This window comes from Schistocerca nitens, chromosome 1 (genome assembly GCF_023898315.1).
Source record: "Schistocerca nitens isolate TAMUIC-IGC-003100 chromosome 1, iqSchNite1.1, whole genome shotgun sequence".
In the NCBI taxonomy this organism is placed as follows: Eukaryota; Metazoa; Arthropoda; class Insecta; order Orthoptera; family Acrididae; genus Schistocerca; species Schistocerca nitens.
The window spans coordinates 205,313,696-205,336,980 of record NC_064614.1 but is presented as its reverse complement, the minus strand read 5'-3'; the positions used below and the strand labels follow the sequence as shown (position 1 = coordinate 205,336,980).

The following is a 23,285-nucleotide window of genomic DNA, read 5'->3' as shown; positions in this document are numbered from 1 at the left end:
TGTAGACTTGCGAGACTGAAAAAGATACTTACTACTGGAAACTGTGATTCACAGGAAAGTCAGGCAGCGGATGTCGAATGATCGTTGAACGTAATGACCCTCAAAAGTTCATAACATTCTAGAGTCTTATCAGCATATTGCCACGGGCAAATAAATAACATTAAACACATTTTTTGGTTTACTTTAAAGTAAAATGCGAATTTCCAGCAATGCCAGTTACTTTCTGAAAGGATCGTTGAACACAGCGACGAAGAGCTTTAACTTTCATAAAATTACGAGTGCTGTGGGCTGTTTGCACTATCGGATGAGAAATAAGACGTTCCTATGTAATGTGTGTTTTGACAACTACATGTCACAAGAGGCGGACCCGAGAGTTTAAAATGAGGCGGGAGGTATTGTGTTGCAGTAGAGAAACTAACCGCAGAATGGGTCTATCAGGACAACTCAGTGACTTCAAAAGCGCATAAGTCACTGGATGCCAGACCTCATGAATTGATGGATGGAGACCATGAGGCGTTGCTGAGGATGGTTGTAAGAAATCGCATGAATTCAGTGGAAATTCATGAGTTCGTGAGTTCCAAAGCGCCACCAGCGGACCAGCTGCCACCATGAGTGTGCGTAACGACTTAAGAAGAAGCTCGTAAGCCACGCCACTGGCCGATAGATGAGTTGAAACCAGTGATTTGGAGTGATGAATCAGGCTATACCCTAGGGAAATCCGAAGAAACGGTATGGGTTTCGTGAATGCCTGAAGAACTTCACATGTCCCCATGTGTAGTGCCAATGGTGATGTGACGCATAATTAGGGGGGGGGGGAGGGCTCGTGTTCAGGGTATATTCCCCATATTGCGCTTACGAAAACGCTAAATGCGGGAGGATATGAACAAATTTTACAGTATCGTGTACTGCGTACAGTAGAGGAATACTTCGGAGACGATGATTATATCAGTATGATAGTGGACACTTTCATCAAGCGGCATCTGTGAGGCAATGGTTTGTCGACAATAACATTCCTGAAATAAATTGGGCTGCGCGTAGTCCCAATCTGAACCCAATGGAACACTTTTGGAATGAATTTCAACGTCGACTTCGCTCCAGACTCGACTTCGCTCCAGTCCCCCCGCATACAACATTAATACCTTCTCTTGTTTTGGCTCTTGAGAAAGAACGGGCTGCCATTCTTCCACGGATATTTAGACACCACACTGAAAGTGATCCCAGTAGAGTTCAAGTTGTCATAAAGGCGAAGTGTGGAAACTTCCGATATTAATGTCAAAAATGGTTCAAATGGCTCTGAGCACTATGGGACTCAACTGCTGAGGTCATAAGTCCCCTAGAACTTAGAACTACTTAAACCTAACTAACCTAAGGACATCACACACATCCATGCCCGAGGCAGGATTCGAACCTGCGACCGTAGCAGTCGCGCGGCTCCGGACTGAGCGCCTAGAACCGCTAGACCACCGCGGCCGGCTCCGATATTAATGTCGACAACTAGGTGTCCGTATAGTGTTGATCAGGTGGTGTACGTTGTAGACGCATTTCTGGACTGCCTCCGCAGCCAAGGTCCCTGGTGCTCGCTAGAATGGTGGCGATCGATCTGGCGGTAAGAGATTCGTGTCCAGATGATGGAAGAAATGACCTTGAGTAATAGTTGGCCGCGATGCACTGGTGTGCAGTGTCTTATCGTTAGAATATCAGTATGTCACGGAATGAGGACATATGGCGCTCTTCATAACGAGACCATGTGACTTTTTTCATGTTGATTCTTCCTTGTTAAGATAACTCGTTTGTTCAGTTTCTAGGCATGTAACTCTTTTATCAGAGTGCGCAGACAGGGACGGAGTTCAAAAAGATCGAATTAAACCGGTGGAGGGTTTGCTTTTGGTTCTCGTAACTTAAACGGCTAAAGAGTTATGCTCTCTGACTCAAATCTGTGATAATTGCGATAGTGTTTCGCGCATTAGTCGTGTCTAACAAGGGGAGGCCGCCAATTGTGAAATTCAGATTCGATTCATACTGCGCATAATAAAAGCTCATGGCCAGAGGTGTAATGTGGCAAAGCACCAAGATGCACTTCTCAGCCGTTGTCGAGAAAATCGACAGTTAAAAGAAACCCTTGCGGTGAAATTTCTCTCTACGACTATTAACATTCTCCAGCGTCGTGGCGCAGCGGTAAGCGCTCGGGTTCGTAATCCAAAAGTCATCGGATCGAATCTCGCGCCATGCAATTTTTTTTATAATTAGTTTTTTGTAATTCATATATATATATATATATATATATATATATATATATATATATATATATATATATAATACTATTAATGAATTGCTTATGCATGTTGGTGTAGGCGGATCGCTCTCCAATTGTACCGCCTCCATTTTTCCGTTTGTTTAATAGGGTGTACCAAAGCTCTCCCGTCCGCACTGATTTTCGACAATGTTGTAAGTTGCGCTAGGGACCGCATCCACCTTCTTTCGAAGTTAGCAGGCAACTACGCTAGTTATGCGGCGGCTCGTTCCGGCCCATTCAACGTCTGTTCTTCAAGTGTAACGAGCGAGTAACGGAGTTTATATTTCATACCTGCCACAGCAAATTTGTGTTCGTGGGGTCTCTATTCTAATTCGAACGTTTGACTTTACGCTATACGTATTCGTTTCGGATTATCGTTTCTACGTCTTCCGTTAACTATACGTGGTTAACATTATGAAGACAATTAATAACATTTGTGAAATACAACTTTGTTTACGGAAAACATAATGATGTTCGAAGTCGCCAGTTTTTCCACGACAAACGACTTTCAACAACTTATAATATGCATAATTGTTGCAACTGATTGCCGGGAATTATATATATATTTGAATTACAAAAAACAAATACTAAAAAAAAAAAAGGGTTGCATGGCGCGAGATTTGATCCGGTGACCTTTGGATTACGAAGCCGAGCGCTTACCGCTGCACCACGACGCTGTAGAAAGCTATTAATCGTAGAGAGTATTTCACCGCAACGGTTTCTTTTAACTGTCGATTTTCTCGACAACGGCTGAGAAGTGCATCTTGGTGCTTTGCCACATTACACCTCTGGCCATGAGCTTTTATTATGCGCAGTATGAATCGAATCTGAATTTCACAATTGGCGGCCTCCCCTTGTAAGTGTAATTTTGTCCGCCCGGATAGCCGCGCGGTCTAACGCGCTACTTCCCGAGCGGCACGGCACGAATCCGCAGGGCGGTTCAGTGTCGAGGTCCGGTGTGCCGGCCAGCGTGTGGATGGTTTTTAAGGCAGTTTTCCATCTGTCTCGACGAATGCGGGCTGGTTCCTCTTACTCCACCTCAGTTAAACTAAGTCGGCGATTGCTGCGCAAACACTGTCTCCACATACGCGTACCCCATAACTACACTTCCACACAAACATTTGGGGCTACAGTCGTCTGGTATGAGGCGGTCGACTGGCGGCCGAACAGCACAATAACCCTGGGTTCGGTATGGGGCAGCGGTGAGCTGGGTGAACCGCTGTGGCCTGTTGTGGGGTTGTGAACCACTGAGTGCTAAAGCGGGACGAAGCCTCTCCGTCGTTTCTAGGTCCGCGGTTCAATACACACAAGCCACAATTCCGGAAAGTCGATTTCGATGTGTAGGTAGAGATAATTATGCAACGTGAGTGCCCGCATCTCGTGGTCGTGCGGTAGCGTTCTCGCTTCCCACGCCCGGGTTCCCGGGTTCGATTCCCGGCGGGGTTAGGGATTTTCTCTGCCTCGTGATGGCTGGGTGTTGTGTGCTGTCCTCAGGTTAGTTAGGTTTAAGTAGTTCTAAGTTCTAGGGGACTTATGACCACAGCAGTTGAGTCCCATAGTGCTCAGAGCCATCTGCAACGTGAGTGGCGCATTGCCGGACGAAATTATATGTTCCTGTTTTCCTGCAGAGGCAGTTCAGTTGCAATAGGGATAACAAGTACATGACAGAGTGTGAGAGAAATAGCGCGATAACTGAATGTACTCCAAAGTTAAAGTACTCGAGACAGCACGATTCTTTTGGGAAAAAAGCGTCTAAATTTCACACAGACTCGCCGTGAAATTCTGGCGATATAATGACCAAATGCAAAGTCGCGTCCAGCCGCAGAGAATTGGTGCCAACAACGTGGCCAAGACGCCGGTGATGCTAATCTAGAAGGAAATCCATCGTCGATCACCAACGACAGTGTCCAGGCAATGGAGGAACTGAAACGCACCAAGCTCAGAGAGACATCGTGGATACTGCTCGGCAGATGCGTACCTCAATAGGCAGTGCTCATCCCATCGTAAGAGCTCGTCTACAGTACCGGAAACTGTGACCATACTATGTCCCACAATCATCGTCAGAGGTATGGCGCACACGAATTGCCTACATATGGTTACTTTGACGACTTGGCGTCACAAAGGATATCCAGCCACAAAGTTAATAAAATTAGCATTTGTGAAATCCTGAAAAAGAGGAATCTGTGCTACAAACGAATAAATTCTGACCAAAGAAAAATTATATCCGTCCTGTTGTCACTTTCTTTTTGTTCTTGACCGCGAAATTAAGTATAAAGCAGTTCTTTCTTCTTTTTTTCCAGCCAATTTTACAAGAAACACATGGTACCAGAAGCATTTCAATAAATCATCGAGACTTTACAGTCGACTAGAATAATTTGCGCTTGTGGACACGATATCAGAGAGTACGTGTTAAACGGATATCCAGTATTAACTGGATTTTTCTACTCTGCGTTTTATCTCCGTATCCTTGAACTAGAGAGTCAAAAACATTGCGGTCACGGATCACGGGTGATATCAAAAACAACTGTGATAGTGGAAGGAAATTGGAGAAGTTCCCCAAACAACAAGCAGTTTGTCTGCGTCATCGCTTCTGCAAGGACGCCAAATGAAAGCTGAAGCTCTTTATTTTCCTCTCTTACGACTTCTCAAGGAAACAATGTGTCCGTGATATATCGTACTTGGAGTTGCAGTCCTGACAATTAGAGACGTCATTCAGACGTCAGTTGCATTAGCTTCTGTATGTGTTACTCATTTTAGTAATATAGGAGTTATATTTTGGGGTTCCTGTCAAAACTGTTAACCAAAATTCCTGTGCAAACTGATGAAATTCTAAAGGCTGTTCCAGAAGGCCATCACGGATTTGCAATTAATAGAAAAATCTGTACTGTTATAGTTCCTACGGTGTTCAATGGGAAAAAAACTACTCCCGAACATTATGAGCAAATGAGGATCAAGCCTTTTTATTTGATGACCGCATCTTAAATTATAGCTGGCACTGAAGGACCTGCAGAGGGAAATTACGTCTCATATCAAAAAGACTAGCTCTGATGATTATTTCGTTACCGTTGTCAAGAAGTGAAAAGAAAATAGGTATATCTCTGTTTCCTAAAACGGTTATTACAGCACCAGTCGAAAGTACAATCTAGTCATTTGTGTGTTGCCCTCCTTCCTCGACACACTGCTTCATAAACAGAATGTCGACATTTGGAGTCCCATCACATGCATGGATCTGAAACTTACTGTGTATACCAGCAGGATACGACCACATGTCTATCTTGAGAAGATAAAAGCAAGCCGGCCGGAGTGGCCGTGCGGTTCTAGGCGCTACAGTCTGGAGCCGAGCGACCGCTACGGTCGCAGGTTCGAATCCTGCCTCGGGCATGGATGTGTGTGATGTCCTTAGGTTAGTTAGGTTTAATTAGTTCTAAGTTCTAGGCGACTGTTGACCTCAGAAGTTAAGTCGCATAGTGCTCAGAGCCATTTGAACCATTTGATAGAAGCAAACACAGTGAAGGTAAATCTGATGTTTGTATTGAAATGCACGATCTAGTCACGTTAATGCAACCACCGCTTTGTTCGCGATCAACGTGCAATAACCATTCACAGATGGCAGGTGGCAGCATTAGCGTGGAGGGTATGTAAAGCGTGTCCGGGGGTACACAGGAAATAGTGCAGTCGTTGTCATAATGCGGAAACGGAGCCATTTATGGTTCAAATGGTTCTCAGCACTATGGGACTCAACATCTGTGGTCATAAGTCCCCTAGAACTTAAGACTACTTAAACCTAACTAACCTAAGGACATCACACACATCCATGCCCGAGGCAGGATTCGAACCTGCAACCGTAGCAGTCGCGCGGTTGGAGCCAATTATCTGACGTCGAAAAGGGCGTGATAATTAACGTTCCGGTCAAGGATGGAATCATTTTCGAAACGGTTAAGTTTGTAAACAGTACACGTGACGTCGTGGCAAAATGGCGCTATCCAAAAACGCGCTGAAGCAACTGTGTTGACAGCGGTGAACGTCGGCTGCGGAGATGTGTACGGGCGAATAGACGTGTAACTGTTGAGCAGCTGATCGTCCAGATGAACCAAGGGGTACCGGAATTGGACCTCCACTGAGTGCCGAGCCTTTTCAGCTAAATAACGTTTTACGCGTGAAACGGCTGAAAGCAGACATCCTGCAACAATCGCCGGAAGGGTCCTGGTCGGAGGAGACAGCGTTATGGTCTGGGGAACGTTTACGTGTCATTAGCTGCGTGATCTCATTATTCTAGAAGACACGACGGATGGACGCAAGTGTGCATATATTCTTGGCGATCATTGTCCACCCCTACACGCAGCTTGCTTTTCCTCGGCACGGTGATATCTACCAGCAGGACAGCGCAAAGCGTCACACAGCTCTCAATGTACGAGGGTGAGTCAAATGAATACCTTAAATATTTTTTTAAATATTATTTATTGTGCAGTAGTGGTACAAAGCTGTATCACTTTTCAACATAATCTCCCCCACGCTCAATGCAAGTCCTCCAGCGCATACAAAGTGCATTAATTCCTTTAGAAAAAAATCTTTTGGTAGTCCGCGCAACCACTCATGCACCGCGTGGCGTACGTCTTCATCAGAATGGAACTTCTTTCCTCCCATTGCGTATTTGAGTGGTCCAAACATATGGAAATCACATGGGGCAAGGTCTGGTGAGTATGGTGGATGAGGAACACACTCAAAATGCAGGTCTGTGAATGTTGCAACTGTTGTACGGGAAGTGTGGGACCTAGCATTGTGATGTTGCAAAAGGACATCTGCTGACAGCAATCGACGTTGCTTTGATTTGATTGCAGGCCGCAGACGATTTTTAAGTAGATCTGTGTATGATGCACTGGTGACAGTGGTCCATCTAGGCATGTAATGCTCCAAAATGACGCCTTTGTCGTCCCAAAAGAGAGTCAGCATAACCCTCCCTGCTGATGGTTCTGTTCGAAACTTCTTTGGTTTTGGTGATGAGGAATGGAGCCATTCCTTGCTCGCTCTCTTCGTTTCCGGTTCGTCGAATGGAACCCAGGTTTCGTCCCCGGTAACGATTCTTGCAAGGAAGCCATCACCTTCTCGTTCAAAGCGCCGAAGTAGTTCTTCATAAGCATCAACACGTCGTTCTCTCATTTCAGGAGTCAGCTGCCGTGACATCCATCTTGCAGACACTTTGTGAAACTGGAGCATATCATGCACAATGTGGTGTGCTGACCCATGACTAATCTATAAACATGCTGCAATGTCATTCAGTGTCACTCGGTGGTTTTCCTTCACTTTATACTGATACTGCGACGGTATGTATCCATCTGCACTATGCTGCCACCTACAGGCCATTCTGCACGCTTACCAACTTACAGGATAACGGCGCGAAATTTTCATTTGTTATTACAAATTTAAGGTTTTCATTTCACTCGCCCTCGTACGTGCGTGGTTCGAAGAGCACCATGGTGAGTTTACCGTACTCGCCTGGCCATCATGTCATTCTGGAAGACACAATGGATCTAGGCAAATTTGCCTCTATCTTTGGGGACCATGTCCACACTTACCATGTCTCCTCGGCACAAAGGCATCTACCAGCGGAGTAACGCAACGTGTCATACAGCATGCAGTACACTTGAGTGGTTTGAAGAGCACCTGAATGAGTCTACCGTACTGCTCCGGCCACCATACGTCCCGGATTTACATCCAGTCGAGAATCTGTGGGATCACCTCGATCGGGCTGTTCGCGGCATGGATCCTCCACCGAAAAACCTAGCGCAGCTGACCACGGCACTGGAGTTGGCATGGATCCACATCCCTGTCGGTACCCTCCAGAAACTCATTGACTCTCTTCCTTCACGTCTTGCATAGGTGTGCCTGACAGTGCACAGCATACCATAGCAATAAAGATAAATGATGATGTTGTGAGTGATAATGCACAAGTTGCAACTATTTTTAACAATCACTTTCTGAATGTAGCAACAAAAATAGGGTTAAATGGTTCAGTTGAAGAAGCAAAAAATATGTTAAAAATGTCATTCCCCAGGACTTTAGGCCTCTAGAAATAGCACCAACATCCCCCACTGAAATTATAGGAATTATAAATATACTGAAATAGAAGAGCTCATGTGGTGTTGATGGAGTCTCTAACAGAATTTTGAAGTGTTGTTCTAATTTAATAAGTGGAGTCCTTAGAGATATATGTAATGCTTCGCTGGCACAGGGAATTTTTCCAGACTGATTGAAGTACCTCTTCATAAGAAAGGGGACAAAAGTGACTTAAATAATTATAGACCAGTCTCATTGCTGACTACATTTTCCAAAACATTGGAAAAAATTATGTATTCAAGAGTAGTCTCACATTTAAGTGAAAATAATTTACTCAGCATGTCACAGTTCGCATTTCGGTAGTATTAATCGACTGAGAATGCTATATACACATTTACCCATCAAACAGTACAAGCCCTAAATATCAAATTATCGCCAGTTGGTATTTTTTGTGAAGGCATATGACTGTGTGGATCATGTCACACTCTTAGAAAAACTCAGGTTTTATGGAACTGAAGGCTACACACACAGCTGGTTTGAATCATACTTAATGAACAGAAAGCAAAAAGTTGTGCTGAATAGAACAAATAATGTTGGGAGGGTAGTAAATTCTATCGAATGGGGAGTTATCACAAAGGCAGTCACACAGGGTTCAATTTTAGGTCCTCTGCTGTTCCTTATTCATGTGAATGACCTCTCACTTAACGTTCAGCAAGCGGAACTAGTATTTTTTTTTTTTTTGCAGATGACGCGAGTGTTATAATAAATCCCATTCCAGAAAAAGCAGCTGAAGATATTTTTAAGGACGTCTTTCAAAGAATTATTAAGTGGTTCTCAGAAAATGGACTCTCCCTTAATTTTGAAAAACGCACTATATCCAGTTCTGCACACCGAATAGAGTCATACCGACAATTGATGTAGCATATGAACAGGTCTCAGTTAACAGGGTAGATTTCTCCAAATTTCTGGGTGTTCACACTGATGACAACTTGAACTGGAAGAAGCATATTACTGAGCTTCTCAATCAACTAAGTTCAGCTTCTTTCGCTCTTCGTATAATCGCTAGTCTTGGTAATAAACAGATCAGTCTCCTAACGTACTTTGCATATTTCTATTGAATAATGTCTTATGGAATAGTTTTCTGGGGTAACTCACCACTTAGACATAAAGTATTGATTGCACAAAAGAGAGCAGTGAGAATAATTAGTGGTGTTCACCTAAGGACGTCATGTAGGCACCTTTTCAAGGGGTTACGTATTTTAACTGCACAATCAGAGTACATATATCTGCTAATGAAATTCGTTACAAATAATCCAACTCAATTCGCGAAGAACAGTGATGTTATTACGTACAGCACTAGAGGGAAAAATGACCTTTCCTATCCGTTATTTAAGCTATCAGTTGCTCAAAAAGGAGTACATTATTCAGCAACAAAAATCTTTGATCATTTGCCCAACAACATAAAGCGTCTGTCAGGTAAAAATGGCTCTGAGCACTATGGGACTTAACATCTGAGGTCATCAGTCCCCTAGAACTTAGAACTACTCAAACCTAACTAACCTAAGAACATCATACACATCCATGCCCGAGGCAGGATTCGAACCTGCGACCGTAGCAGCCGCACGGTTCCGGACTGGCAGGCAGCAAATCAAGTTTTAAATCTAGCTTAAAACCATTTCTTTTGGACAACTCCTTCTATTCCATAAACGAGTTTCTGTTCCAGAAATGGTTAAAAAAATTGTACCTCTAAATGTAGTTGCATGTATAGAAGTAAATATTAATATTAGCACTATTCATGTGTTTATGTATATCTTGTAATCTGACTTGTTCCTCATCATATCGATAAAATAATCGGGAAAATGATCTACGGAACATGACATAACTAAAACTAAAACTAAACTAAACTTAGGTCCGCTCTGCGAAAGGTGGCTATTCAGGCTTTTTGACAAGTGGTCACATGAATGTGACTGGATAGTGTATAAATTATCTTCATCACGACGTTTTTAATGTGTAAAATCCACTAACGATAAGGTCTGATAAGTTACCTGTATGTAAGTTCTGATACACTGATGAGCCAAAACATTTCGACTAGCTTCTTGTTGGTCAACCTTTAGAACGCAGTACTGTAGCATCTCTGCGTGTCACGGATTCATCAAGCCCTTGGTAAGTTTCTGAAGGTATGTCCGCAAACAGGTCTCGAATTCCGCGAAATTACAACCCGGTGCCTTATGGGCAATGAGCTGGCTCCCGAAGCGTCCCAGATATGTTCCGTCGTGTTCAGGTCAGGAGCCTAGACATCAGCGTGTGTTTACTATCTTGCTTCTCAAACCATTGGCCTTGTGACACACACAGTTATCCTGTCAGAAGATGCCATCGCCGATGGAAGATTTCAAGCATGAAGGTCTGCAGGAGGTCCACTGTAAAGTTTATGTGGGCCACAGCTGTCGTGGTGCCTTCAATTACGAACATAGCCCGAAGGAAGCGCAGATGATTGTCCCCCGTAGAATAATACGGCCCCAACCGGCCTGGTGACACGTTTCGAGCAGCCATTAGCCTGTATGACGGTGTATCCGCACTTGACCATCGCCATCTGCAACAAGAATCGGGATTCATCCGACCAGGTCACACGTCTCTATCGATTCAAGCATCAATCTCGGTGATCCTGTGCTCATTGCAATCGTAATTGACGGTCGGGCCGCTGTGACCGAGCGGTTCTATGCGCTTCAGTCCGCAACCGCGCTGCTGCTACGTTCGCAGGTTCGAATCCTACCGTGGGCACGGATGTATATGGTGTCCTTAGCTTACTCAGGTTTAAGTAGTTCTAAGTCTAGGGGACTGATGACAGCAGATGTTAAGTCCCATAGTGCTTAGAGCCATTTGAACCACTAGTACTGTACTCTGTCGTCAGATCTGCCAAAGATCGCCACTTAGGGTGATTTACGGAGTGGGCAAACTTTCTACATGCAACTTCTATGACGAGGCAAGGACGACAAACGCAGTGTCTTCTACCAGTGGCTTCACCGTCCTTCAATCGCTTTCCATAGACTACCAGTCGACAAGTTTCATTGTTACAGAGACGCACGTTCCCAGACACCGGGCAACAAAAATGTGCCCTTTTTTCAATCGATTACGTGAGCGGATTCCCCCATCTTCGCTCGGTATCGTCGCTAGAATCATTCCCCATTCATTTCTGCTCCTCTGCACTTTTGTTACCGCGTCAGCCACAACGCAACAGTGGTCATGATACGAGTATATTGACTGGTCAATGTATACTGCTGGTGTCGTGATTTTTTTTGTTTTATTCGAAGTTTATTAAGTGTGTCACTGCTCCAATTACTTTTATTTCGAACGCTATGAACTATCGGATCATTAGCGTGCTTGTCGAGCCGGCCGGGGTGGCCGAGCGGTTCTAGGCGCTACAGTCTGGAACTGCGCGAGCGCTACGGTCGCAGGTTCGAATCCTGCCTCGAGCATGGATGTTTGTGATGTCCTTAGGTTAGCTAGGTTTAAGTAGTTCTAAGTTCTATGGGACTGATGACCTCAGAAGTTAAGTCCCATAGTGCTCAGAGCCATTTGAACCATTTGTGCTTGTCGAAGAGGCAGAGAACGAGAGAAAGGGCCAGAATACTGCTGAGGTACAGATGGGTGCGTAGCATCGCATTGAACCCTCATAAAACGAAGTAGCTCCTTCGTTGAACTTCCCATCCTCGCTGCCCTATGGTAAAAGCTACAAGAGAAAGTAATGAAAACTCATCTCCAACTTGGCCGGATAGTAACGCAGATAGACTCAAGATCTCCCTGACGATTACGTGTTTCATTCGTGGATGGTCTGTTTACATCATTTCCACATTCAAGGAGAGCATCGACAATTTCTCTTTCCGTCCTCTCATTCAGACCCTGAGCTTCTCTTCTAATGTGATCGTTGGCAATGGAAATCATCTGAAATTCTCTGCAACATGCTTCCTTCTAGAAATGTCACTCCTGTTTGGTTATCAAGAAATAATGTGTAAGATTTGCAAAAATGGACGAGAAGCAGTCCCAGAACATATGTGTACTTTGGCTTAAATGTTAAATGTTAAAATGCCCAACGGCCTACAATGCATGGATCTGCAAAAACTCCGTTTGTACACATACTGGACTAGGATATAGGGAATTTTTGTTTCTTTGCAGCTAAAGAGTAGTCTGCGTCGCATTTATAGCTCCGCCTGATGGTATTCTTTAAAAAGTAAGGAACTATGTCGCGTGAATTACCAAAGGTACAGAAGTATTGCTGGTTGCCTTCTCCTCAGCCTATTAGCAGTGGTACAAATTAAGCCAAAATATAATAGTTCTGTGTCAGGCTGTATCTGGCTGGAACTCGCTACCTTCATTCAGTAGTGTGATTCTGGGTATGCAAGGCTTTATATTTCTGATCTGTGTGCAGTTAACTGGGACGTCAGAGAATCTTTGTTAATTCGTGGAAAAGATCCAACTCTCTCGCTGTTCTCATCTCCTTTAAGAGCACAAGTGGCGCGTGCCGCTCTGTTGTTGTTGTTGTGTAACGTGGTATCACTCACATGGCGCCGGCGGCGCCTATGACGTAATCTCTGATGCTGCTCTAATCTGCCGGGTCGCGACACGGGCTTCCTCGTAATCAGCTAGGATTCGCAATGCTCCCACGCTGGCGGAAATCCGTTTAGCGCAGATCTGAGTGTCAGGCTAGCTCGTACTCGCTTTCAACCGTTTATCAGCACAGTATACGTTGACGATTCGCAGTTTCATGATCACCCACCTAATAGCGCGCTGGTTCAAAACTGATTCGCTTTCTGTGGCAGCGTCTGTTAAAGTTTCTTGTACGTAGCTGTAGATGTTATCAGATGTTCATGCACAGGTCACACATTTTCTGAACATTATAAATATAATTTTTGCAGCTCTAATGAATTTAGTTACTAGGGGATTTATTCATCATCATCAAACAACACAAACACCAGCGGAAAAATACTCCTAACGGAGCACAAAAAGGTGAATGACTGAAAAGTGGAATACAGCTCCCTCATTCTACCTTCCTCGACACATTTAAAAAATTTCCCTTAAATTGTGGCTTATGAGTATATTCGCGCTTTTTTTAACTTGCATCTCACCTCAAACTCCCATCAGCTCCCCTAACTATAATTCACTCACACCCACAATTCCATAGCTGCTGTAAGTCGCTCATAGCCTCCAATCCCAGTTGTCCATTATACTCACTCACTTATTAAACCGAACTCACTGTCGTTATTTCTTTGTATCCCTCCGTCATTTCTCCTCCATCACAGCACAGTCCCCTTCATTCTGTTCTTCCGCTACAGTCTCCGCTCACTTTCACAGTCTCCCTCTTGCTCTCTCTTACTGCTAGTATCTCACTCCTTCCTTCCAACTGCTGCTGTTTATCCTCGCTGCCACTACCCCTCTCTTTCTCATTGTCATTGTCATATACTCTGTCTCCCACTATCACTGGCTCTCAGAGACTTCCACTTTCTCTTTCTCCTAATCCCCTCCCCCCCAATCCCTTGGCAATGTCTCCTTCACTCTCTTCCAGCACTGTCACCTAGTTCCACTGCCATTGTGTTCCTCTGTTTCTCTAGGACTGCCATTGTCTCCTTCGCTTTTTCTATAACACAACCATTGTCTATCTCCCAGTATTTATTACTTTTTCGTCTATTTTCCACTGCCAGTCTTCTACTCCCTGAGCATAAAAAGGTACGAATACGTTCGCATGCCAATTTTTTTGGGAAAACTATTAAAAGTACCGAGGAAGGTAGAATGAGGCAGTTGGTACCCCACTTTTAGTCAGATTCTTTTAAATAAACAGGAACATATTCACATTTTTTGTGCTGCGATAGGAACATTTTTCTGTTGGTTCCATTCTTTTCCCTGCTACAGCAGGGCATATAACTCACGTGAAAAGAAATGTACTCGTCGGTAAAATTTAAATAGTTTACTTATGTGAAATTCAAATAACGCAAAACTAATTTTACACCTCAGACCGGATGGTACGTGCAAAAAGATTGTGCATGTTCTTCAGGACCACAACATGCGGTTCTCAGATGATAACGGAGACACTTTACAGCATATGTCACTTTATAAACTACGTTTTCGCCTCACACCGGATATTACGTACGTATTTTACGTGTGCAAGTACGGTAACTTTGAAACTTTATATCTCGGAAACGGATAAAGATTTGAAGACAATTTCCAAGGTTATCGAGATCGTGATCTTAGCAATACGAAGTAAAAATTACAGCTGTTTAATGTGCATATACCTCTCGGAATCCGCTGCCGTATGTTAGTACCCAAAAAACGGCAGATAGCTCTTCTAGATAAATGTCTAGAGAATATACTGTTAAAATTTGAGAAATTTGCTGCAGTTATTTATTATTTAGATTTTGTTTCATTCCGAATTTTACTTGTAGAAGTAGAGTAAATTTGATGCTCTGTCTGTTGGAAACGGAGAAAAATATCAAGAAAACATTCATGGTTGGTGAATATCAGGATCTTAGGAATATACCGTAAAAATTTCAGCCATTTGCTGTCTTGGAATCATCGGGTGGAGTTTGGCCCTCTTGTCACGGCGAAAATATAGAAAAAGGAAAAAAAAACTTTTTGTAGGGTTTTCAGAGGAAACGCCCCTGAGCTAATGGTGGCTTCATAAGTCCCTCAAGCCCACAGTAGACCACATCAAATGAAAAAAGAACCAACCGATTTGATCCATTTGCCTAAGCAGGAGATTACACTCATCACCACTCAACAAAAAATGAAATGAAATGATCGCATGGCATCATTGGCTGGCAGGCCTCATGCGGGGGAGTTCGGCTGCCGTATTGCAAGTCCTTTTTAGTTGACGCCACTTCGGCGACTTGCGAGTGAAAGATAATGAAGAACACACAACACCCTGTCATCACGAGGCAGTGAAAATCCCTGATCCCGCCGGGAATCGAACCCGGGACCCCGTGCGCGGGAAGCGAAAACGCTACCGTAAGACCACGAGCTGCGGACACCACCACTGGTGCTACAAAAGAATAAAATCGCTTCTCGGCTTTTGGCAAGATCAATGTGTAGTTTTTATTAATGATAATACACCATACAATCACCAACAAATTTACAATCTTCCATATTAGATGTACCACTTATTTTAGACCAAATATAATTTTTTTCGTCGGAATTAATCTTACGCCTAGACTTACAATTAAGAGACAATGAATGTAGAACACAATCAACACACTTCGCGAAGGAAAGGTACTCGTGGGCGCGGAGAATAGGAAAAACTTTCCCAATTAGGAGGCTGAACCTGCCCATCGGGGTCTCCCAGCCAACCATGCATTATGACTCTACTTTTTACTTTAACTGTGGATATACTGGGCACTGATATGGGCTTTTCACATCTAGAGCGTGTAGCGACGATTCACATCAACGTGCGTTTGGTCAGAAAAGCGCGAAAGCGTTACCGTGATCTACAACAAACCCCAGTAGAACACACTAGAAGCAGAATGGTGCTGTATAAAGCGAAAAGCCTTATTCTCAAAGTTCCGAGAGACGCCGTTCCATTGCTAGTCGAGAAAGATACTATTTCCTCCGATTACATCACACATAGTGTTTGCTAGAGTGAAATTAGGCAAATACTAGCTTATATCAGATTCCAACACATCAGTAGACTGCACAGCAAGATTTTGACCAGCTATGACAAATAATACTGTCACTTCCGCAGTCGCACCACCACTAGCATTGCATTGCCCACACACATCCAAGAAACAACGGGTAGTAATGATCCGTATTACTGAAGGTCTAAACCAGCCACTGAGTCGCAGTTACAGGTTGCTCGTCAGACGCCTTGCAGGGGCAACAATTTTTTTTTCAGTGTTATTAATTTAATTTTAAAGTTTTAAATGCTCTTATAATTTATTTACAAAGAGGTATAACTTTACGTTAAATGTTTAACACCATAAGTCACGTATTAAAGCTAGAAACTGCGTACATGTTTTGAGGCAGTGTAACTGACTGCGCGCCAGTCATCTAGACTATATTCTATACCCACACGTACATCATCTTCCGTAAGGCACCTGAAGGTGTGTGGCGGAGGGTACTTTCGGTACCACTAACTGATCCCACCTACTCAGTTCCACTCGCGAATGACGAGTGGGCCTGTGTGCCTCTGCGTTGGCTCTAATTTCTCGAATTTTCTCGTAGTGGTCACTATGCGAGCTGTATGTGCGAAGAAATAATGCGCTGTCTTTTCGGAAAGTGCTATAGTAAACCTCTCCGTAGTGCACATAACATCTCAGTTACGCTCTCAAGCCGACTAAACGACCTCGCGACGAAACGTGTCGGTCTTCGTTGGATCGTCTATCTCTTCTGTCAGTCCCACTTGGCAAGGATCCCATATCGGTGAACAGTACAAGGGAATCGGTAGAATCAGCGCCTGATAAGCCATTTCCTTCTTTAACGAGTTACACTTCCTTAACATTCTTCCTATGAATCTGTCTGGCATCTGCTTTTGCTATTATTTGTTTGTTGACATCTCGGTAAAACTGTCGCACCGACTAAATGGCAACTGGGGGACGGGGGGAGGGGGGGTGATAGTCTCACAGATATGACACGCGGGCGGAGGTGTTGACACCCACCTACATACGGAGAAATTAACATTGTAATAAAACAAGAGAAATCAGAGCTCTCACGGTAAGACTTAAGCGTTTTTTATTCTAGCGTGCAATTCGAGAGTGGAACGGTAGACAAATTATGTGAAAGTCACTCGACGAACCCTCCGCCAGGCACGTAAATGTGAATTGCAGAATAGACAGAAAGATGTAGATGCATTCTTCATACATTTTGCAGTTTAGGTGCTTATCGTAATGGACGCCCAGGAATCTTGCATTTTCACTGAGTTGCAAAGGATTCCACATAGTGTATGTCGCATACCTCTGATATGATTTTTTTTCTTGGTTAGGTCTTTGTGCTGAAACAAGATCATTTGAGTTTTGTTCACTTCCAGAATGCTGGACTGCTGTAGGCAGGAAATTACTGTGATTCGATGAAACTACAAAACCGTCGAAGTTGCACAGAAGTTTGTTTTTATTTAAATGGCGACCAGTTTTGGACTTCTGCCTGTTATCGAGCAGTCTGCATAATTCCTACCATAACACCATAATGTGTGTACTTTGGCCACATTGCGTGTATTAGTGGCTAAGTGCTTGATACTACTTGCGTACGACTGTCCAGTGCTGCATGCCGTTTGTTCTTGAAGTTCGAGACTTTACTGTGAAAAAACACAAAACATTTGCGATTCAGAGTATTGGACATCGAGGGCCACCACTCTCTCCCATCTTTCGGGCAGCATAAGAATCTCGCGGCGGAAGAACTGAGTGTCTTTTGAGGAGGTCCATGAATCGATCCAATTTTGCACTTTTTCATATGACCGGAAGTTCTGATCAGCCAGACCATGTGCCAGTGATCGAAAAAGTTGGTAGCCAGTAGAAGCAATATATGGATAATGGAGTGAGGAGGGGGGATGGAGGGGAGGGGGAGCGGGCTTCTCATTTTAACGTCTCCGAGAATGTTTCAACGGGCTTTGCGACGTGAGATCGAGCATTTTCACGCTGAAAAATCGCACGTCCATCACTGTATGGTGGACGTTTGGCTTTCAGTGCTCGGCTGAAACGAATCAATTGCTGTCGATAACGATCTCCTGTGATTGCTTTCGTCTATTTCAATAGCTTCGCAAACCTTCTCTCTTCCACCGCCATGCCGACCGTCGACGTAAAAGTCACCGTTCTTGAAGCGTTGAAATCATTCTCTGCATGTTATTTCACTAACAGGTGCATCACCATAGCTCTTACCCAGCATTTTATGAGCCCCAGCCACAGATTTGAACATAAAAATTCCCGCAAATGACGAGATCTGGGCTCCGAAGTTGATATATGGCTCTGAGCACTATGGGACTCAACTGCTGTGGTCATAAGTCCCCTAGAACTTAGAACTACTTAAACCTAACTAACCTAAGGACAGCACACAACACCCAGCCATCACGAGGCAGAGAAAATCCCTGACCCCGCCGGGAATCGAACCCGGGAACCCGGGCGTGGGAAGCGAGAACGCTACCGCACGACCACGAGACGCGGGCGAAGTTGATATATTAAATCGAGAATAGCTTTATGTCGCAAGCATAAATTCATTAATATTTTGATGGCATTGTGTATACAAATGTCTAAGCATATTGTATGACACTTACGGCCAATGAAGCACACCACCACTTGTTGTTACTAGGTTTATTGCTAAACGCTGGAAGCAAAGTTGTAGATTTAATATCATTAATGCTTCACCCTCTTCCCAGTAAGAGAGCTTGGAGTGCTAGAGGCGGAAGTCTGCACTCGGGCAAAAGAGATTGGCACACATGCATGAGCTGCGAGCAGAACTCCTGGCTGCCCTGCTCTACATGTAACTGCGGGACACTCACTCATTCGTTCACTCATCCATTCACTCATTCATCGTGTGAATTCGAACTTGGGAAAACAGTCGGTGTTAGTACGGTGCGCGCTTCCCTAACTAAGGTAGCCGAAGTGTTTCAAGAGGCACCGATCGAAGATTTTAACGTGCTTGCATTTACTTTAGGTTATCTATCTAGTGCCATCGTATTTCTGCTTTTTGAGTGAGTGGTGTGATTGTTAGACAGATATTTGGAAATACTTTGGAGGTGTTTCGGGCCATGGTTCTGCTGAGACAAACGAACTTCTTTTTAGGTTTACTTGTTGTCCCCATATTTATAGTTAGGCGGTTCTCCATGTAAGATCTGTTGTGCAGGATATATCTTGTTCTTAGGTTCACTAGTTTGTAGGACTGATTTCTTTGTGGTATTGTCCACTTCGTCGCTTGGGATCCTGTTGTTGAGTCTCGTGAAGCTCCGAAGTAGTCTACTTTCTGTGTCGTATACTTCTTCTGCCATTGTCGTGCCTCACAGTCACGTGGCCCTCGTTCAGTGACTGGCCTGATTTAAGCTTTGTTAATGTGCAGTGCCGTTGTAGCACTGCATTCATGAAATTTGTCTTGCATTTGCCAGACTATTCCCTGTCTCCTCCTGATTATAGGCGTTACATGGCCCTTAAGGTTGCCACCCATCGGGAGTGAAATGAGATGTCAAGAAGACAATAGATTTGTTCAGTTAATTGTTTCATTCTGACCCTTGGCCATAGTACATCAGGAACAGATTGGTGGAGCCGTCAAGTTACCTCTCATGTGAAACGATATACGTCCGGCACTGCTGACAGTGCAAAGAGCGGGGCCAACATGGTGTCACTGATCAGTGACATCTCCCACTGTGACTGTGGTGACAACGTGGTGGCGCAGCTGACGACGGCCGTCAGCTTCCTCCAGCGACCGGACGGCTCCCTTGTGGCTCAGGGCAGGCTGCCTTGTCTCACAGTTAAACAGCGGACCCCTTACTGCATTCGGGATGTCACACTGGCTGCCACAGGCTCGTGGTGTAGGCTGATACTGAGACGAGAATGATTTAGTTCACGAAAGGCTGACAAGGGAACCTCCCCATCGCACCCCCCTCAGATTTAGTTATAATTTGGCACAGTGGATAGGCCTTGAAAAACTGAACACAGATCAATCGAGAAAACAGGAAGAAGTTGTGTGGAACTATGAAAAAATAAGCAAAATATACGAACTGAGTAGTCCATGCGCAACATAGGCAACATCAAGGATGACGTCACCACAGGCGCGCCGTGGTCCCGTGGTTAGCGTGAACAGCTGCGGAGCGAGAGATCATTGGTTCAAGTCTACCCTCGAGCGAAAAGTTTACTTACTTTATTTTCGCAAAGTTATGATCTGTCCGTTCGTTCATTGACGTCTCTGTTCACTGTCTGTCAAGTTCAGTGTCTGTGTGTTGCGACCGCACCGCAAAACCGTGCGATTAGTAGACGAAAGGACGTGCCTCTCCAATGGCAACCGAAAACATTTGATCGCAAGGTCATAGGTCAACCGATTCCTCCACAGGAAAACACGTCTGATATATTCTTTACGACACTGGTGACGGCATGTGCGTCACATGACAGGAATATGTTGTCGACCCACCTAACTGGCACACTTGGCGAATGGATAAAAAGATTCTTCTACCTTGCCCGATTTAGGTTTTCTTGTGGATGTGATAATCACTTCCAAAAAAGTGATGAAAACATAAGAGTGTGTCACATAAACTGCAACAAATGAATGCAACAGTTTCACAGTCGCACAGTTTTCTCTGTGCTCTGTCAAAACATATGTTTTTAACGTTTTCAATTTTTTCCGTGTGTAGACCGTCAAATCATGCATATGTCCAAGCAAATCTGAACATGGCCTGGAATTTTGGAGAGCGAAGTTGATTATGTGTGAGTGCCTGAACTCTGATAATTGTCTGAAAATAAAAAATTTTCACCCCAGGGAAGACTTGAACCAAGCACCTCTCGTTCCGCAGCTGCTCACGCTAACCACGGTACCACGGCGCTCCTGCGCTAAGAAATTCCTTGATGTTGCCTATGTCTCCCATGGACTGCTCAGTTTGCATATTTTGCTTATTTTTTCATAGTTCCACACAACTTCTTCCTGTTTTCTCGATTGATCTGTGTTCAGTTTTTCAAGGCCTATCTACTGTTCCAACTTATAACTGAATCTGAGGGGGGTGCGATGGGGAGGTTCCCTTGTGAGTACTTATACCTACAGACTATGTTCATTTAGGGCTTAAGGTTCAAATTGTTCTAATCACTATGAGACTTAACATCTTAGGTCATCAGTCCCCTAGACTTGTAGTTGTTCTTGTGGTCTTCAGTCCTGAGACCGGTTTGATGCAGCTCTGCATGCTACTCCATCCTGTGCAAGCTTCTTCATCTCCCAGTACCTACTGTAGCCTACTTCCTTCTGAATCTGCTTAGTGTATTCATCTCTTGGTCTCCCTCTACGATTTTTACCCTCCACGCTGCCCTAGACTTAGAACTACGTAAACCTAACTAACCTAAGGACATCACACACATCCATGCCAGAGGCAGGATTCGAACCTGCAACCATAGCAGCAGCGCGGTTCCGGACTGAAGCGCCTAGAGCCCCTCGGCCACAGGGCTTAAGGCACTTAGCCCGCCGGAGTGGCCGTGCGGTTCTGGGCGCTACAGTCTGGAGCCGAGCGACGGCTACGGTCGCAGTTTCGAATCCTGCCTCGGGCATGGATGTGTTTGATGTCCTTAGGTTAGTTAGGTTTAATTAGTTCTAAGTTCTAGGCGACTGATGACCTCAGAAGTTAAGTCGCATAGTGCTCAGAGCCATTTTGAGCTTAAGGCACTTACTCTAAACGCTTCCGTGGTGGCAAATGAGGAAAGGCTTACATCCTTTCAATAGCATATAGCAGCTTCGGCTGCTGCTATACAGTTCCCAGCTGGCTCCATTTCACAGACCAGTCAGCTGTGTTTTGCTTTTCAGTGATCAATACTCTCGCCTGCCTGTGGCGGGCTCAGTAGCAACTCATGTCCGCTCTGGCGTATTTTTTCGATACCCTGCATATGTATTGTTTGTGTATTTTCCAATTTAGGTGCTTGTCCTAATGGAGAGCTAAGTATCTTACGTTTCCACTGGCTTGTAGAGATATTCCAAGTAATATAAGTTGTGTATCTCTGATATCAAGCTTATATTTCACCGTTAGGTTTTTGTGCTGGAAAAGAACATTTGAGTTTTGATACAGTTTGGCCTAATTCTGTGTTTATGCTTTCGTTCTTCCAGTCTGCCTAAGTAGATTCTGGACCTTTGTTGTATCCTATTTGTTCGGTTTCCTGTGGTCCAGTACTCCGTTTCGTCGACGTAGAGGGCTATTAACCACACTATGGCATATCGGTTGTGTATAGCGTGTAGAGGGCCGGAGAAATGATACCTCCCTGAAGTCGTCCTGCTTCTGGAGCGAAATAGTCGGCAATTTTGTTCCCCACATCCACTCTGTACGGCCTATCTGTTTACTGTTCGTCTGCCAGCGTTTGACTAAAACACCAGTACAGTGGTTCGGAGTTTGAGCTGAGCTGGCGTGCTTGCCCTGTTGCAGCCGGAGGCAGCCCCCAGCTGGATGATCGGCCTGCTGTACGCGCCGCTGTTGCTGGCGGCCATGGCGGTGCTGGCGCTGATCGTGACGCTGCACCTGATGTACAAGCCGTGGCTGCTCGACTCCCACTACCGCCACTACACGTTCTACATCGCCAGCGCCGTCACCGTGGCCGCCTTCCTCATGTGCTGCTGCATCGCCTTCTGCACCCGGCGAAAGCAGGTAACACAGCCTTCCCCTCCTCTGCTCTGTTCAAATCATGGCCTGATTAATTCTATGAAAATAACACAGATATCTGAAGATCTCGGTGGTAAAGAGTGGTAGACGACCTTTTGGTGGTGTCGAGAAATCGCGCAGTGAATCGTCAAATTATCATAAATAACATACTGCATGTGCATCCAATGTGATTTTTTTTATACAGACATGGGCATTGTTTTCACATACACTCATGCTCATAAATTAAGGATAACTGCATAATGTGGTACCACACAACGTGGTACTACACAAAACTGGCGATAATAGCATAGGCACATAGGGAACACACACGACACAGATCTCTAAGTCCACGGTATTCGTGATAAGTTGAGAAAACAGTCCCGAAACACATGTGCTACAAAACGCCACTGTTTCCTGCGCATGTACCCTGACACCAATAAGGGATATGATCACCACGCACATGTACACAGACCGCACAACGCGTTGGCATACTCTTGATCAGGTGTTCGAGCATCTGCTGGGGTATGGCCTCCCATTCTTGCACCAGTGCCTATCAGAGCTCCTGAAGTGTCCTAGGAATTTGAAGACGTGCAGCGATACGTCGACCGAGAGCATCCCAGACGTGCTCGATGGGGTTTAGGTCTGGTGAACAGGCAGGCC

The 23,285-nt window shown here is 44.6% G+C and overlaps 1 protein-coding gene across 1 annotated transcript in view; it reads left to right on the top strand.

Moving 5' to 3' along the window:
* The window catches only part of LOC126235120 (uncharacterized), a 54,814-nt gene that overhangs the window by 20,111 nt on the left and 11,418 nt on the right, over positions 1-23,285 (top strand). Inside the window, exon 2 of the mRNA XM_049943857.1 lies at positions 22,413-22,631. Within this exon, the coding sequence (XP_049799814.1) occupies positions 22,413-22,631 (219 nt within the window). The remainder of the gene's footprint in view (positions 1-22,412; positions 22,632-23,285) is intronic.